Source organism: Nelusetta ayraudi, unplaced genomic scaffold (genome assembly GCF_046127955.1).
Source record: "Nelusetta ayraudi isolate G7.1 ecotype Tasmania unplaced genomic scaffold, CSIRO-AGI_Nayr_v1 ptg000131l, whole genome shotgun sequence".
In the NCBI taxonomy this organism is placed as follows: domain Eukaryota; kingdom Metazoa; phylum Chordata; class Actinopteri; order Tetraodontiformes; family Monacanthidae; genus Nelusetta; species Nelusetta ayraudi.
Window position 1 is genome coordinate 1662667 of NW_027466181.1, and position 17334 is coordinate 1680000.

The window sequence follows — 17334 nt, forward strand, 5'->3', positions numbered from 1 at the left end:
GTTCTTTGTCACAATAGTCATTTAAGAAAGAAGTCACTGAAAAAACTGTACGCTATCCAGAATAATGTTTATTGCTTTTGAAGATATTAATCTTTTTTCTTTTCACTGTTTGCACTTCCTTCTTTTCCTCCTTACATTAAAACAAAGAGAGATGACAGGTGAAACCACTGTATTGTCTTTTTTGTGTACAAACACATACACACACAAAGGAAAGAGTATTTACAGCTGTCAGTGTCGTCCGTGTGATAATGGCGGGAGGTCTTTTTCTGTTGCAACTTAACAAACAAAGACTTTACATTAACTTTACAATATAGCTTTCACAATTAATCATATACTGCCACTGTTTGACAAATCATTGGCTATAAAGCTATGAAGCTGTACAATATGGTGTTGTGATCGCCCTGTGCTGCCCCACAGGATGAGGCGTTTTGTTTATCCGATCAGACACAGATAAACAATTTTCTTAAATCCCCCATCCCCCAAATGCGCAGCTTGCCTGGACAAAAAAAGCACCCATTGGAAAGTAATACAAACATATTTCAGTGAGGGGATTTTTAAAAAGAAAAAGGCAAAGAGCAATATTATCCACATTAGACTAATTACAGTACAGATACACTTGGTGAATGCTAACTATAAAAATAAGTCTACCAGCATATTTCTGAACCCAAAGGGTTTGTACATTGGGCATCTGGCAAAAAATGACCAAAGGGCACAATTAATTGGGGTTGAGAAAATTCAGAGACAATTCCCAGTGTGAACTCTGTCCTCATCGTAGAAAAACACCTTCAGAGTGCAGATCGTCTGCCATTAATAATTTAAACTTTGATACACCTAGGCTTATAAATTTTCCAACATGTTTAAATACGGAATTAAATCACAATACAGCTAAATCTTATCATAGCGAATAATAATTAAATGTAATGTACACCATAATAAAATATATACACAGGATATGTTCATACAAATTTCTAGATGGGTCCAGCTCCCTCTGCTCCCTTTTTCTTTCCTTTTGGAAAGTGTACAGGGAAATACTTACAAAGTACAGATTAAAAAAAAAAAAAAAAATCATGGACAAATACAATAAATACTTTCAGAAATACATGTTTTAACACTTAAACTCACCTGCAAGTAAAAAAAAAAAAAATGTAACCAAAAAATGCACGGAGAAGAAGCTTTAAGAAATGCGCTTTTTTTTTTTTTTTTTTAACGGAACTGAAGGGCAGAAAGAACCGCTAGGTGGCAGTATTTGACCACGTCTCGACAGTCCTTGAGCCGTATATATTTTTTCTACATACCTAAATCTCGGGACTTAGAGTGGAAATGTGTAAAATTGGATCGATCCGAGCATCATTTCATGTGCTGTTATGTTTGTACTGGGATGTTGTTTGTTACTGTCTGTCAAGGCAGACACTGCTGCGCTGCAATTTAGCACCTCACTGCCTCCCATCATGGTCGCCCAGCAGACAGCAAATTGTGGAGGGCTGCTGCTCGCGGTGGCTTCAAAACGAGTTTGGAAAAAACAAAAACAAAACATGGAGTGATCATTCGGCATGAGAGATTAAAACAGAGAGGTCAAGATGGTGAAATAGACAGCCGATACTTGCAAAACCGCACGGCCGGTGTATTTGGAAAAATCGACCTGCCTGCAGTGTGTTGGACTCAAGGCAAGTTGGAAAACTTTGACAGCAAAGTGGCCAAAAGTCGTTTTTGGACTTCAGGGTTTTAAGTGCCTTTTCAGGAAAAATCCATTAAGAGCGATTGGGGAGCATTAATATAAAACAAAGGAAAAAAAAAGATAAAAAAAAAAGAAAAGACTTGGATAAAGGAGAGAAAAAGAGAATTATACAGAGTGCAGACTGGCAAAATGGCGCGTGTGTGGGAGAGAATGTATTAGCTGTGTATCATTTTGAGAGTCTCTGTCTCCCTGTGTCGTTCATGCAGAGCCATGGACGGGGAGAGTGTCGGCGGCAGGGACGGGGGAGGAGGACTGATGGGCACCAGGCTCTTCAGCGGATGCGGGGACACCGGAGGCGGCAGAGAGGAGATGGGTGGAAGCACGGCGCCCTTTTTCCCATCCAGCACCATCTGCGAACGACTCGCCAGGCCCGACTCCTTCACGATGCCGAAGTCGTGCTCGTTCTCGTTGTCCGAGCTGCAGTCGCTCAGGTCTGTGATCTCCAGGTCCGAGTCTGACTCCGGGTCCTGCTTGACCCCTCCTCGTCTCTCCGTGGGACTCTGCCGGCCTGCCCCAGTCCCGGCCCCGAGGCTGACTGCTCCCAGGCCCACGCTGAGGCCCCTCCCTGGGGGATTGGCCTCTGCCCTCTCCCTGTCGCCCAGCGGGGCCCCGATCTCTGTCCGACCCATCGCGAGGCTCCCCGGGTAGGACGGCAGGCAGAGTCTGATCGGCTGACTGCCCGCCGTGCCGTTCGTCCCTCCAGTTTGGCCCGCCGCTCCCCTCTCGCCCGCACCCGTCTCCCCGGGGGGAAGCATGGAGGCGAAGGGGTGAGGCAGCTGGGAGAGGCTACTCTGCAGAGGGCTGGGGTAAAACTGCGAGGGGTAGAGGGAGCCGGGGGGCAGTTTGGGGCAGTTATTGAGGGAGAAGGCCCCTGGGAGGTAGGGGTTGAAGCCCCAGGGGTAGTCGAAGGGTGGGTTACGTGGGTAGGGCCCCAGCAGGGATGGCGGTTTGGAGTAGCACGGGGCCCCTGTGAAAGGAAAGAAGAGAAATCCAGACGCGCAGGTTAGCTCTCCGAGGGGCCAAAGGTTTCTTGACATACAGCATCCAAGAATGTTCTCTAATTATGATCAGCGGTATTAGCAAGTCTAATCAGAAGCCACAGGGGCCATGGCTGCTTTCAACCCACCAAAAAAAAAAAAACCTGATGGTTGATTTATGCATGCCTGTACTGTGTAATACACCCACTGCACGCTGCTGGAAACTGGAGCCTGAGCACAAAGGCGTCAGGAAAAAAACCAAAAAACTAAAGCAACAACTTTAGTTTGCATCTTTTGTGCAAAGCAACAATCAAATATCAAACATTGATGTAACAGCTGGCTGCCGCTCAATATCGTCATGGGTTTCATCAAGAATGCGCCAACACGCAGGCTCGTGTGACCAAACGGGAGAGGAAACTGTCAATCTCCCCGTCCCAGAGTTGCGACATGACAAATTAAACACCGCGCCGCGTCCGGATTCGGTTCCGTGTGAGCGACGCTCGTCGGCAGCGAGCTGAGGTAAATGCGAGGTGATGCCGGGATCCAATTTTAATGCACAAACAAAAGGCATCGCCTCTCGGCCTACTGTACTTCCTTCCAACTGACAACTGACTCAAAGATTCTCCCCCTCCGCTGCCTCGCTCCCTCTCCCTCTCCCTCCGTCTTCCTCACTCCCTTTTCTCCTCCTCGTCTCTCTCCCTTCCACTCCGTTATTTACTATGCAGGGCTAATTTGACAGTGGTGAATACTCTGCGTGCTGGGCCAGAAGTAGCTGGCAGACACATGAATATTGAATCAGTCAGGCAGGCCTCACTTGCTTATGAAAACACAGTAATGGGCGCCCACAGGCCACAAACCGAAGCCTGCACCCTCAATTAGGGCCTTCCTGCCTGGGAAGGGATTAGGACAGCGGGGACACATGGGAGGGGGAGGGGAGGGCGGGAAGGGAAGAAAGGGGGAGTGAAGCGGGGGGGGGGGGAAAGGACCCGAGGACACACAGGCTGGGGAGGAAGGGGGTGGCAGATTGTGTGATCAGGAGTCAAGTGTGTGTGTGTGTGTGTGTGTGTGTGTGGGGAGGATGATGAGGGGGGAGATATACAGGGTGGGGAGGGTTGGGGGGTGGGGGGGGGGGGTTACATCTGTTTACACACTACACTTTTCATGTACATTCTGATGCACCTATATGGAGCGTGCATCGTCTGACAAAAAGCCCATGCTGGGGAAAGAGTGCGGTGAAGCACGCCAGGACGCGGCGGATGATCTCTACAACCTTCAATTTGTTCCTCGCCGGTGCCGACGTGCATAATTCATCGTCGGCGGACCGACCTGGCTGCTCTCAACCTGGAGCTCAGCCGCCGTGCTGCCGCTCGGCTGCGATGGGACGGCCGACCCTCTTATTTCCTTCAACAGTAAATGTTCACGCCTCCCCTGCATCCTCATTCGGCTGCCTGCTCTCTTCCTCCTTGTTATCACCTGCCTTGTTTACTAGTGTGCAGACTGAGTGTGTGTCAGGGGGACATAGAGCTTCCAGTTTTCTCTTATTTAAAGGCCCAACGTGTAAGAGTTGGAGGCATCTTCTGGTGTGGCGAGGAACAGAAAGTGTGTGCGTATGTTTTTAGTCGACGTCAACAAAAATGATGTTTTTATTTACTTACGAAAATAATTTATATTTACATACAGAGCAGCTCCACTTGTAAGGAGGCAACCGTACTGTGCCAAATGCGATGCTGCTCAGTCTCACAAACGAGGCCATTTAATGTTTTATATGGCTGCTCAAAAAACTTCCAGCTAACTTTTATCCCTCTGTCGCTCACCTGAACTGAGGAAGGGAAACGTGTCCAATCTCAGCTTGTCTCCTTCTGGTCCTGGTGCGGCCGTTCCTCGATCAAACAGGGACGTTCCCCTGCCAGACTCGGGCAGACGAGGGAAGAGGGACTGTATCGCCTGAGAGACAGAGAAGAAGAGAGTGTAAATCAGTGGAATTACTTTATGCACTTCCTTAAAAGCACCACACGTATTCCTAAGAAAAAAAAATAAAGAAAAAAAAAAGAGAAATATGATATGCGTCTTGGTGCTGGGGCTCTGCACCGGGGTTAAAGTCGTGTGTTGACAGCAACACACTACAGAGTGTGATGCAAACAGTGACAGAGTCGCAGCAAGGACGGGATAAAAGAAGCGTCGTGGGACTTGGGGGGTAGAGAGGCAGGCAGGGGGGGGGGACGCAGGGGCTCCGAGACTCAAAGGCAGGAAGAGTACAGAGTCAAATGGAGACCAGCGATTAAGAATGTGGGCACAAAGGATAAATGACAAGGAGGCAGAGAAGGATTTTCAGTTTCTCGCGAGGAGAGATGTGGCAAAGGGGACTCAGATCCGAGGGAGTGACATCTATTCAGGATGTAGGCCAGCCGAGCCGAGCGCCGGCGTTGGCGTGTGTTAAACAGCTGCGCGAAGGTGTCAAGGTAGAAAATAATTTGAACTTGAGGAACCTAAGGAAAACCTGTGGACAAAGGGAGCCAGACTTTGGATCAATAATATCTGTCACCCCCGCTGCCCCAAGTTTGAAAGACAAGACTGTACTCCCAAGCTGCGAGATCTACGTCGTCTTAACTAACCGCATTAATGACCCGCCATTGATCTGATCTGACGCGGGGGCCTTTGCTTTGTGTTCCTTTCATTTTCAATCGATGACAGATGGATTCGCCATCGGAGACGGGGATAAGAGCCGAGGCAGAGGATAACGTCTCCTTTTGTTTTAAGGACAAGTTAAAACCGCGGCCCCTCCGCTCCCGTTTCTTTGGAGACTTATCCCGTCTTAAGGAGAGCGCAGGCAAATGACGGATGACTCTTTCCCTGCTTTTTTACTGTACTTTTAAATTGTGTGCACCTCATGCCACACTGGTTATACACTAGAAAAATTGCCTGCACTCTGGAATTTGTGTCCAAGTTAAAAAAAAAAAAAAAAAAAACCCACACAGATTCCATAACTGCAGATTTTTTTTTAGAAATAACAACATCATTGTTTCTTTAATAATTAAGCCGTTATTTCATGTCTAAAGAACAACATCGCATGGTAATTGAAAATTTCCCCCCCCAGCTGTGTGTGTTTAAACATCTTACGGTCTCTCGGACCAAAGGATATCAACGTTTTATTATATATATATTATAATATATATATATAATATATAATATATATATAATATATATTATTATAAAAGACAAGATGAATAACATCTGTTGTCTCCTTTAACCAGAAAAAGCGGAGACAGAGACAGAAGCAAGGGGCCTAAAGGAAATACAAGAGAAATGAAAATCCAAAATGAAATGGATTTTTGCCCGTCGTATTAAATCACAATATGAAATTGTTGCTGTTGCTGAAGAAAACCGATAATTCTCCAAAACGTCTTTTTAAACAGTCCTACATGTGGTTTAAAATCCGCTCCATCCATTCCACACCGCCCTACTGTACCTCCGGGCTGCAGTCCGGTGCAGCCGAGCCTCCAGTGAAGTGGTTCTGGGCCAGGAAAAAAGGAGAGGTGGCCATGTCCAGGATGGGGTAGTTGACCAGCACCACTTTGCTGAAGTTAAACTTGTAGGTGAAGCGTTTCCCTTTGGTTTTGTGCAAAATGCGCTTGTTGTAGTAGTACCTGCGAAGGAGGAGGGAGGGCAGGGGAGGAGAGGGAGCGGATATCGAGGGAGGAAGCGGGGAGGATAAAGGATGCAGGTGAAAAAAAGGAAGAGGAAGAGGAAAAGAGGAGGGAAGGATTAATGCAATGCTCACATCAAGGTTTTGTTTCATCGCGGGCAGAAGAGAATAGGTAAACAACTTCAGCGCTGCGGGGCGAGCGCTATGCTGATTTCCCACTGTTTTTATTCATCTCCTCCTTCCTCAAATCGATTCATGTCTGACTGCCCTGATTCAATACAATATGGTTCTTTAAAGTGGAATTTTATTCCGCTGTCGGGCCTCGCGCAGACGCACACCAGCACGTCGTCCGCACACGCGGGCGTATTTCCAAGGTAACGAGTGTTTTTTAAAGTCATAAAAAATGCACAGGTCTCCCGGTTGGATGCAGAATAATGCAGTCAAATTTAGGTTGCTTAAAGTGTTTAGGTAGGTCTAATCAGGAAGACGTGTCCCAGTCAACCACCACAGGAAGTGCATTCACGGAGAAAGGCGGGACAGCGGGAGAAGGTCTCCATGGCGACGACGCCAAAAGTCTCCCGCTGGGCATGTCAAGCTGCCGTGTCATGCCAGCTTCCTGTGCCACCCACCGAGGTGTCAGAGTCTGCCAGGTCTGCCATCGACAAACACGGAGCCATCTGGCACAGGTAGGCAAGACGCAGAGGAGGCGGCAGGGTGGGGCCGGGCTGAGCGCTCAGGTTGGTGGAGGCTGCCGAGGCTGACATGTCAAATCAGACCAGCACTGAGAGGGTTTAAATACGCCCGCCGACTTCTTTTGCACGCACGGATGTCTTTGTCTTGAGTGACCGTGGCGGAGTTTGCGTGCCCTCATACGAAATGCAGCTGGGGCACCCTCGACGTTAGTACACCGCAACGGCTCATTAAAGCAGACGCACTATATATATATACATATGAATATGTAAAAAGAAAAACACGGCAGGCGTCTAAGTGGCGGCGTGTGTCTCTCCACGGTGGCGGCGCCCGGCGTGACGACGTGTGCGTGTTTTTGCTGCGCGTGGCAATTGTGCTGTGGCCCCTAATTGAGCAATTAAGTGAGGCTAATTAAGAAGGCTAATTGTGGCCCCAGCCAATTCATAACAATTAGACTCTGACGACAGCCCCCATTAACAAGAGGCCAAAGGAAAACTGAGGTGGGTGGTGGTGTGTGTGTGTGTGTGTGTGTGTGTGTGTGTGTGTGTGTGTGTGTGTGCTGAAGCGGTGTGTATTTGCATAAGAGAAGTGCGTACGAGGCGGTGGTGCTAAAAAAAAAAAAAAAAAAAAAAAATCTCACCCAAGTGTGGAGCAACTTTTACTTTCACCAGTTTTTAGAAGTAGTGCAAGCAATTTCGCACCGGGGCTTAATTTCCAAATCCCTATCGAATTTTTTTTGTATTTAGCAGCTCAGTGGTGAACTTTCCATTTGGATGTCCACAGATAAGGAGAAATTGAGTGTATTGACGTTCCCTTGGAAACCACGGCACACTCCCATCTTTATCTTTCCATTAAGCCAACATGAAACACAGACACATTCGGCCCAAGCGGAGTAAACAATTTATGTAAACCGCGGCGCGATACACATCTTGATTTATCTGATTCCAGCCACGTTATTGCCTGACATTTAAGCACGTCGGCCGCACACTTACCTCAGTGCTCGGCTCAGCTTGTCGTAGTTCATGTGCGGCTTGCACTTCCTCATACCCCACAGCCGGGCCACCTCGTCCGGGTCCTTGATGACGAACTCGCCGTAGTCGCCCTGCCAGGCGATGACGCCCTGGTACTCCTCCTTCTGCAGCAGCTCCAGGATGAAGTGCCACAGCTGGATCTGCCTGGAGCCGGGGCTCGACTCGGGCTTGTAGGCCCAGTCGGGGAAGGCGAACCCTGAGCAGGCAGGAGGAGGTGGGCGGAGGTTGTTGCGAGAAGGAAAGGAAAAGGCAGAGGGTGAGGCGGAGGCCCGTCATTTGTCCAGCGCTGCGCCAAGAGGGATCGCTGTCCGAATGACTGATGAGTGATGCGCGTGAGGGATGATGTGTTTAATATTACGGCACGTGCCTTGAGCAATGTTAGTCTGCCGCTAATGCCCTCTAGCTTCAACAGATTGGTCAGTGGGATGATGACAGCTCACTGGGAGAGGTCTGATTGATGCGGCCCGGGCCTGAATTCTAAAAGCCTGGCGTGTTCATCATGGAGGCAGTTAAGCTGCTTTTTGACCCCTCTTGAGGTGAGGCCGGATCTAACTAGCCCCCTAAAAACCAGAAGCTGAATTTGTTTACCCAAGTGCGTGTGTGCGTGCTCGTGTGAATGAGTGTGTGAGTGCGTGCGTGCGTGCGTGTGTGTGTGAGCATGCGTGCGCGCGAGTGTGTGGTGCGTTTGGAAATGAATTCCAAGGTTGATCCCTGGCAGTTAGATATTTGCTTGTATGGACAGTCAGGTTTAAACCAACTTGTCTTTTTGTGCATGGTCAGGAACAGTGTTGAACAGTAATCTACTACTAAGTAATCCGTAATCTAAGTACTTTTTGAGTAGTAATGTAACTAGATTACTGTGGCAAAATTGGTAATTATGTCATAATTACTTTATCAAGTAACAATTTTGTTACTTTTCCGAAATCTTCTAATTATTTTTAACAATATGGGATGTGCAAAAGGCAGTTTGTTCTGTGAAATGTGCAGTTTGTGTTCAGAGAGCAAACATTCAATCATGTTAAGAGGACAGAGGCATAATCAAAAATTTGCACTTTAACAGGGTTCATTCCAAAGCAACTGTTACTTTATCTTTTTTTTTTTTTTTTTTAAACTAATTAGTAATTGATTACTTATGAAACAAAGTAGTTAAAGAAGTAATTGGATTACTTCTTTGAGGAGTAATCAGTCATCAGTAGTTGAATTACTTTAATGGAGTAATCCCAACAACAATGTGCATCACGTAACCATGACGACATGGGACCAACCTGGCGTCCAGAGGGCAGGCACCGGGGGCAGGAGCAGATCACTGACGCAGTTACAGTCCATGCCTCCACAACACCTGAAAACAGGATGGCAAAAATAAAGGAGGAGGAGGGCACAGGGAGAAAAGTTAGTTTGAACAACAACAACAACAAAAAACAAACATTTTAAATGATTTCTTTACTTTTGCAGATTCATGCTAGCACTCCTAGAGAAACACACTTCACAGAGCAGACGGTGGCCAAGTGGTGAAGCTTTGTAGCCAAGTTTTATTTATTTCATGGAATTGAAGCTGAAAACTATATTGAAAGTGGAGGTATTGCATGAGGGTGCAGCGCACTTTCAACTGCTACCGCTGCTTCAAAATCAATGTGATGCCGGGGCAAGGCTACGTTTCACACATCTTTACTTGAAACCAGGTGTTTGATGGATGGGATTTTGCGAGGCCACCTAAGGCAGTGTCTGATGCAACGTGGTGGACATCCCCATAGTGCATTTATGAACAGGAGCAATTTAATAGATTTGAAAAGCAGGTCATGTATCAAAAATAACATGTTTAATAGATAACGCTGCTTGGGAATCCCTTGATGTTTGTCATCATCAAAAAAACACTTTTATAATGTCAGCCCTTCGCGAACAAGTTTGTTGAGGAGTGACACGTAGACAATGTTTAAAGAGTCTCACATCATGCAAAATTCACTTCATCTGTGTTTTCTAATCGTAATAGGGATCCCAATTTGTCAGAGAACTCCCAATTGCCCAACAAGTGAAAAAAGTCCACTTTTTGCTTGTGTGTTGTTTACTTGTGTGCGCTGTTGCCGCCTGAGTCCGCCATGTTTTGTCCCTTTCCAAACCTGTGGAAGGTCCAACAAAGGATCGTTTTTAGCGGGAAGGTTTCGTTTTGGGTATATTGAGTGCAGGAGTAAAATATATGCATGCATACTATACAATACAATATACATGGACGTATAAGATGAGGCCGTTATATCATAATGAGAGGAAACAGCTGTCTGTCTGATTTCCTATATTTCCCTTCACAAATGACTGATTAATGACATAATGAATGTATTTATAATGTTATTCTGTTCCCTTCTAGACCGACCGATACACTTGACAACAGCAAGAGACCCTAAAGTCTTAAGAATCTTTCCTGTCGCATCATACATTGTGTATAAACATTATCTACTATGGCTTATTGTTGTTTCTTTGCATAAAGTACTCGCACCTGGGTCCAACACGCTGAATCACAGTCTAACAAACAGCATTTGAACCAAACACCTGAATGTGAGCGTGTGCCGACGAGGCAGCTTCTGTCGGAAGGCAGCTAGTAAACCCTGCTAGCTAAATGCATTCAGAAGAGCCGCGGCGGGAGACGGCGAGGCGGCGCTTCCACGGGGAGCGATGGGGACGGGACCCGCTTTGGATATCACAGGTCTCATCAGGCTTGTTTTACAAAGCTCTGATGGAAGAGATACCCTGCTGCTACACTGCTATCTTTAATGCCGGCCTCTCTATCTCTCCCTTCACTCTCTGCCGCTATTTAATTATGCTCTGTGAATTTTGGATTTTCCCTCCAGCATTGAAATGGAACGTGAATTATTAAGGTGTGTTTGTATAAATTATTATTGCTAACTCCAGGCACTTCTCTCTCTCCCTCCCTCTCCCTCTCTCTCTCTCTGACCGACTCTCTCTCGTCTACGCTGCCGACTCCCGCCCTGCTCCCAGCCTTCGGATCGTGGCCCAACTCTCCTCTTCATCTTTCTTGTTTTCAAGTCGCTCCTTCTGTCTTCAGACACAGATTCCGCATTCATCCAATCCAAGTCACATTTCTTTTATTTTCCCTCCTCATCATTCATGTTATGTTTTTTTTTTCCAGTATATTCTTTTTGTTTGCCAACACACACTTTCACTAACGGGTTAAAGTGGTCGCACAGGTTTATGTGTCAACTACAGGTTTAGAGAAAGCACCCTCATTTTCATAAGGGACCTTTTTATTTCCTTCTACTGAACGTGAAGCGACCTGCACTTGATTCTGCTTCAGTGGGGCATAACCTTTGAAAGGGCGGCAAAAAAAAGAAAACACCTACGTGTATTTTTGTAAAATGGCTGGAGTGAAAATATGGCAGTGCCAGTAGGTGACCCTAGACAAAATGCACAGTCATGAGGCTACAATAAAATGCAAGGAGAAGCAGTAGCGGTAAAAAAAAAAAATCGGAAACAAAATGAGTAGTTGTCCTGGTTGAGCGCTGTTCAGTACGTTGCTATCAGGGTTCAGGTTTACATGTCATTTTTGTGTTTTTCTTATTTTTTTTTTGTTAAGGATTAGACTGAGGAAGTTTCTGCACCTCAATAAGGAAAATAGAAAAAAAAAAAAAACATTAGCGTACACACAGCCTTCATATGAGTTCAGTGTCGCAATCGCAACATATACTTGCATGGTACAACTTTTTATAATTTTTCAAAAGAAAATAGACAATACTTTGTAAAGCACAGGGAGATTGTAATGCAGAAAGTGCGTCTTTGAACACACACACACACACACACACTCACCTACACATGTCCCTAATAAGTATAAGCTGTGCTTTTAATTGAGGACCCTCAGCTTAGTACTGCCGGGTATCTTTGTGCAGTAATCTATACATTCTTTCTCCTCCCAGTGGGGCTGCAGGTCATTGACGCCCAGTCATGAACGAGACGGTCTCCTCTGAGGACGAGCTCTCGCAGCGGCCAGGATTTGTTTTATTTATTTATTTACTTTTCACCGCCACCACTCGCACCACCTACACGCCGCCTATATATACGCACACCTCAACCTTCCTTTCCACCAGGCAACAGCCATAATCGCACAGGTGAATCCTTCTCTTCCTCTTCCCCACCTCCTCGCCTATTCACGCACGTGCGCATCCACTGTCCTCCCGCCCCGCCCACCTCCCTTCTCCTCTTCCTCTCTCCTGCTCTGTGTGTTTTGCTTCGGCGCAGTAATTTTCCGTTTGATTTCGGAGGTAATGCATTTTTTACAAATCAAAGAGGAAGCCCGGGCTGCGCCCCTCTCCCCTCCTCCTCCTCATCCTCCTCCTCCTCGTCCCCCGCTCCCCTCCTCCACTTCCCTCCTCACTCACTCCCCCCTCCGCCCCAGTCTCGCGTTCTCGCCCCTCTCGGCCCTCCAGGCCAGAGAGGAGATAAAGGAGCCCCCATCATTTCCTTGTTAGTTTTGATTTGGGCAGCGCAGGGCTTTCAAGTTCCCCCCATCACCCCCAGAAACATTATAACTAGCAGCCCAGGGAATACTGTTCCTCGTACACACACACACACACACACACACACACACACAGGCATGCACACACTGTCAGATGCAGACTCTGGCAGATTGTAATGGATTGTGCACACACAGTAAACACACAGTCTCCAACACATGCAGCGCACGGCTACACAGGTATTCAGGTAGCGGAGACACACAAAATAAGACATGGAGCCCATAGATACTGACTGAATCAATAGAGACGTACAAACACACACCTTGGTGAGCTGAAAGACAGAATGCACTTTGTTTTTTATTTGTTTTTTTCCCCCTCTTTTTCATGCCAAAGATGCCATGGCACTGATGGAACACAGAGATGTGCAGAGACAAAAAAAACAAACAAACAAAAAAAAAACCCAATTGCATTTTGTTTTATTTTCTGCACAAAGGGACCGTGGACACAGACAAAGGACCCTCAATCCCACAAGTGGATGATGGATCACACAGTTGCCAGCAACAATGGTAAAACACACACATGCGCGCGCGCACGCACACACACACACACAGCAAAGGGGGTCGCCGAGTTACTGAGCGCAGTCGCATCGTGACAACAGCACCTCCACCGCTCAAAGGAGGCCTCGCCTGTGATCCTACGTGATGTCGAACGCAGTTCCCGGGCTACGCTTGAGCAAAAACACATTCTGACCGCAACCGTGGGTGAGTCAGAGGCTTTTTTTTTTTGATAATTTGGTTGGAGGACTGCGTCGGTTTGGAGGGAGGCGGGGGAGGCGGCAACCTTCGCTTTTTTGCCAAGTGCACCACAAAGCAGCGACTCACACACTTCCCGGGGTCGGGTCAAGGCCGGTCGAGGCTGAGAGGGGACGGCGCCGCTGTTGATTCCGTGGCTACGCTTGCAAACAGCCAGCTTACAAGTTGCGAATTTTTTTGGAAGAGCCATTAAGAAGGATTTGTCATGGATGCGGTTCAGGACAGGGCAGCTGAGGAGTCATCGGTAACTAATATGTGGTCAAGGTCGTGTTTCAGGGCCAATTAGTCAGCGCACATTTATTTATCATTTCTGCTCTGGAAAGGTGGGAAAGTAAATTAGAAAGTAAGTGGGCCAGCCCAGGTCTCTGAATCCATCCCATAATAAACCTTGCATGGCACAAACTCTCTGTCTTATTCTTTTAATGTCTGTCAACTTGTCTTATCTTGCATATAATATTTTAAGTGGTGCATTCAAAAAGGAAGTTTGTGGGCATTTTTCCATGTTTAGATCTTGCAAGGAAATACTGAAATATGTAAAAGTCTTGACCGTGCTCAAAGACAGTTATTATGTGAAGTTCCCATACGATGTCAATTCATTTTTTAATCACACACTTTAGTGCAGCAGCCTCATGTGAATAATTATCCAAAATGCTCAATGGATCACTTGTGCATATTTAGCCCTCTGGTTACATCCTTCTGCGACACCATCCTGTCGATCTTCCTGCTTAAACAGATGCTTCGTTTTACCCACAATGCGGTGCGACGCCACGCCAACAACCGTCTCGGTGTCTGTTGATATATCTGGCCTGTTTTATAGCACCGCCCTGGTGTGACAATTCGACTGGTCTGGGGGCTGTTTTGATTGTTTCTTCGTATGTGCACGTGCGTCTGGCACAAACACCCGTGGCGCACTTTCGCCAGCGAGCCGCGGCGCCGACAGCGCTTGTCAGCGGAGGCAAGCCAAGGTTGGCGAGCCGCTGACAGGACTGAACAGGAAATATGCTGTGGAGCCGAGTGCGTTTTAAAATTCTGCAGTGTGACTGGGGAAAAGGGAGGAAAGGGGGCCCGGGCTGACATTCAGGCAACATTATGTCTCCAGTGTTGTCTAAAGAAGGAAAGAGTGATGGGTCATGATATAAAAAGATGGAAAAATATGAGAAGCGTGAAGAGTCTGGCCTCTCCCGCTTTCTTTTTCCACCAGATGAAACAGGCTCTGTACATCTGTCTCATCTTCCCCCCTTTTTTTCGGCAGCCCTGAAAAGGGCCCGGCTGCACCCTCCCTCCCTCCCTCTCTCTCTCCCTCTCTCGCGCACACACACACACACACACACACACACACACACACACACACACACACACACACACACACACACACACACACACCCTTTCTCTCTCCCACTATCTCTGTCTTTCCCTCTCTCCCTCTGTTCCTCTCCCTGGTTAGCTCTGACACACTGGTCAGCCTCAGGGTGGAAGAACAGAGGGACTCTGCGATGGGTTTGTTAGAGGAGATGGAAGGAAGAAGAGAGGAGAAATGAGGAGGAGCGAGGGAGAGGAGCGGAGAAGAAGAGGAGCGGGACGAAGAAAAGAGGAGGGGGAGAGGTCAGGGATGAGGTGCAAGGGAGGAGGGGGGCAAGGACCATATCCGTCTAAATCATACAGCGAAAAAAGTCAATGAATCAGATTTGATCACCACAGTGGCCCATAATTCTTCTGGTTTTAGCGTAAGCCCCTTTTCTAACCACTGCACTCACCTCCCAGACGTTTAGGTTTGGACATTTCTCAGTGGACTTGCTTGCGGAAAACACAAAATTGCATTCAGCAAAGAAAAGAAAAAAACACGACCTTACAAGTTTATCCTCAGATGAAAGAACTTCCATTATACTTTTTATCGGTTTAAAAAAAAAAGAAAAAAAAAGACACAAACACAATTAGACATGTGGAAAAATAAACATTTTTTGGGGAAAAAAAAAATCCTCCTACCAGGATTTTTTTATGGGCTTGTACCAAAATAATGTGAAACAAATCTCAAATCTCAGGTTAGACTTTCAGGGCAGTAGTGATAATCAAAAAATAACCTGGGTAAAGTTACTGTAAACTTAACATTTCCATGAAAAGAACTTAACACAAGCTGCTGAGCAGGGATCGCTCTCCATCAGTGCAGCAATTTGTGCACGCAGGGAGCAGCGCCAGCTGTGGCTGTCACACACTGAGAGGCTGTCAGCTGATGCAGCAGAGCCACTTAAGCAGAGTGATATCGCCCTACATCATTCAGAGAAATGCAGGTCAAGTCATTTTCCCTCCAACTGTTCCTCACTTCAATCTCTGATATTTATTTATTTATTTATTCAAATGTACGTAAACGCACAGAAGTTTAAAACTGATTTATTCGGAATGCCTTTTAATGGTGTGACATTCAAAGTTTGAAGCGGTTTAACTACATGTGCTGTCATGTTAACAACTTGAGCTGATTGTAAATTGTCACCTGTGGGATGTTAGGACTATAAAAATTGCCCTCATTTAAATATTCGAAACGCAATTTGCGCTATTTTACCGAAGAAGAAAGGTGAGACGGAGGTGAGTGCGCGCGGAGCGCAGGATGTGAGTTGGTTGAAAAGGTATTAGCGCGGTATGGAACGGAACGGCCCTTAAGAAAATAAGCAAAAAGATTGGGGGGTTGAGGGGGAGGGGGGGGGGGGGTGGCAAAGGATGAAGTTTAAAAAAAAAAAGTATCAATCGATAGGGTTAAATTATTCATCGTCATTAATTATCGATCGCTCTCCGCTGCCGGCTCGTCCGCCTCGCGCCAGAGTTGAAAGGAGGGAAAGCGCGCTTTATTAAAACCGGCTCGAGCCTCATTGTTTCATGTCCCGCGGCAAAGAAAAAGCTCGAGTTTGGCTCTGCCCGCCCGCCCGCGCCAGGAGAAACACACACACACACACACACACACACACACACACACACACACACACACACACACACAGTCTTCCTCTCTCGCTCTCTCTCTCTCTCTCTCTCTCTCTCTCTCTCTGGACGCGCGGGACGAGCTTTGGGGAGCCTCGCGCGGTGTTCGCGGGGCGGCTGTGTCTCGCGCGGATCGATGCGGGATCAATGGCTCGCGCTGACTAATAGCCAGAGAGCGCCTTTGATCTCGCGGCTGAGAGATCAAAACCTCCGCGCGAGGGAAGAGGAATAGGAAAAAGGGGGGGAGCGAACGCGCCGGCGAGCTGACCTTCGCGCACGCGTGCACGCGCATTCGGAAGCGTATCAATACACACGCGCGTGGCTCCCCCCCCCCCCCTTTTTTTTTTTTTTTCAAAAAAGAGTTTGACTGCAGGAGAGCCTATGAGCGCGCAGCGAGACGCGCGTTTCCAACCACAACTGCGGGGCGAATATGCAAACGAAGCGACCGAAATTGGAATAAAACACAGTCTATGCAACAAAAAAAGGGGGAAACATGATGTGCCTCGATACTAGCTACACACTTCGAGCGTCGCGAGCCCACCACCTGGTCTCCTTCCTCGGTCCAGGTTTGATTCTGACTTCCTCAGACAAGGTGATACAGCGAGAACAAGGAAACCATCTGTTGTTTCCAGGAAACAGATGAGTGTCCTTTGGGCTCAACTTCACGCCTATAAAGAACAGAGGAGCGCGCGCGTACGTGCGTGCGTGTGTGTGTGTGTGTGTGTGTGTGTGTGTGTGTGTGTGTGTGTGTGTGTGAGAGAGAGAGAGAGAAAAGGAGTTTGTGTTATTTTCGGGAAGAGGTGTCAAAAAACAAGTCAACAAAATGAAAGAATAATTTGTAGGCACCGTGAAAGCAGTTTAGAGAAGAAAAGAAAAACGTGTTGCAAAGTCATCTCAGTGAATTTAGTATAGGTTTAAACTTAATTCCAAACTCAGAATAAAATAAGTCATTTTACAGCATCTCTGATATTTTAGAGTTTGATGTTTTAAAGAAGGCATTGACCCCCTGGAGCAAATGCTAAATAGTT

At 47.0% G+C, this 17334-nt stretch overlaps 1 protein-coding gene across 2 annotated transcripts in view; it reads right to left on the bottom strand.

Annotated features, from left to right (window-relative positions):
• The window catches only part of erfl1 (Ets2 repressor factor like 1), a 51134-nt gene continuing 33800 nt past the window's right edge, over positions 1 to 17334 (bottom strand). The window contains exons 3-8 of one of the 2 annotated variants that reach the window (XM_076050967.1): positions 10140 to 10190; positions 9342 to 9415; positions 8038 to 8272; positions 6179 to 6356; positions 4527 to 4656; positions 1 to 2702 (exon numbers count right to left, since the gene is read on the bottom strand). In XM_076050967.1, the coding sequence (XP_075907082.1) occupies positions 1891 to 2702; positions 4527 to 4656; positions 6179 to 6356; positions 8038 to 8272; positions 9342 to 9415; positions 10140 to 10171 (1461 nt within the window). In that variant the 5' untranslated portion in view covers positions 10172 to 10190 and the 3' untranslated portion in view covers positions 1 to 1890. The remainder of the gene's footprint in view (positions 2703 to 4526; positions 4657 to 6178; positions 6357 to 8037; positions 8273 to 9341; positions 9416 to 10139; positions 10191 to 17334) is intronic. The other variant, XM_076050968.1, reaches the window with a different exon arrangement.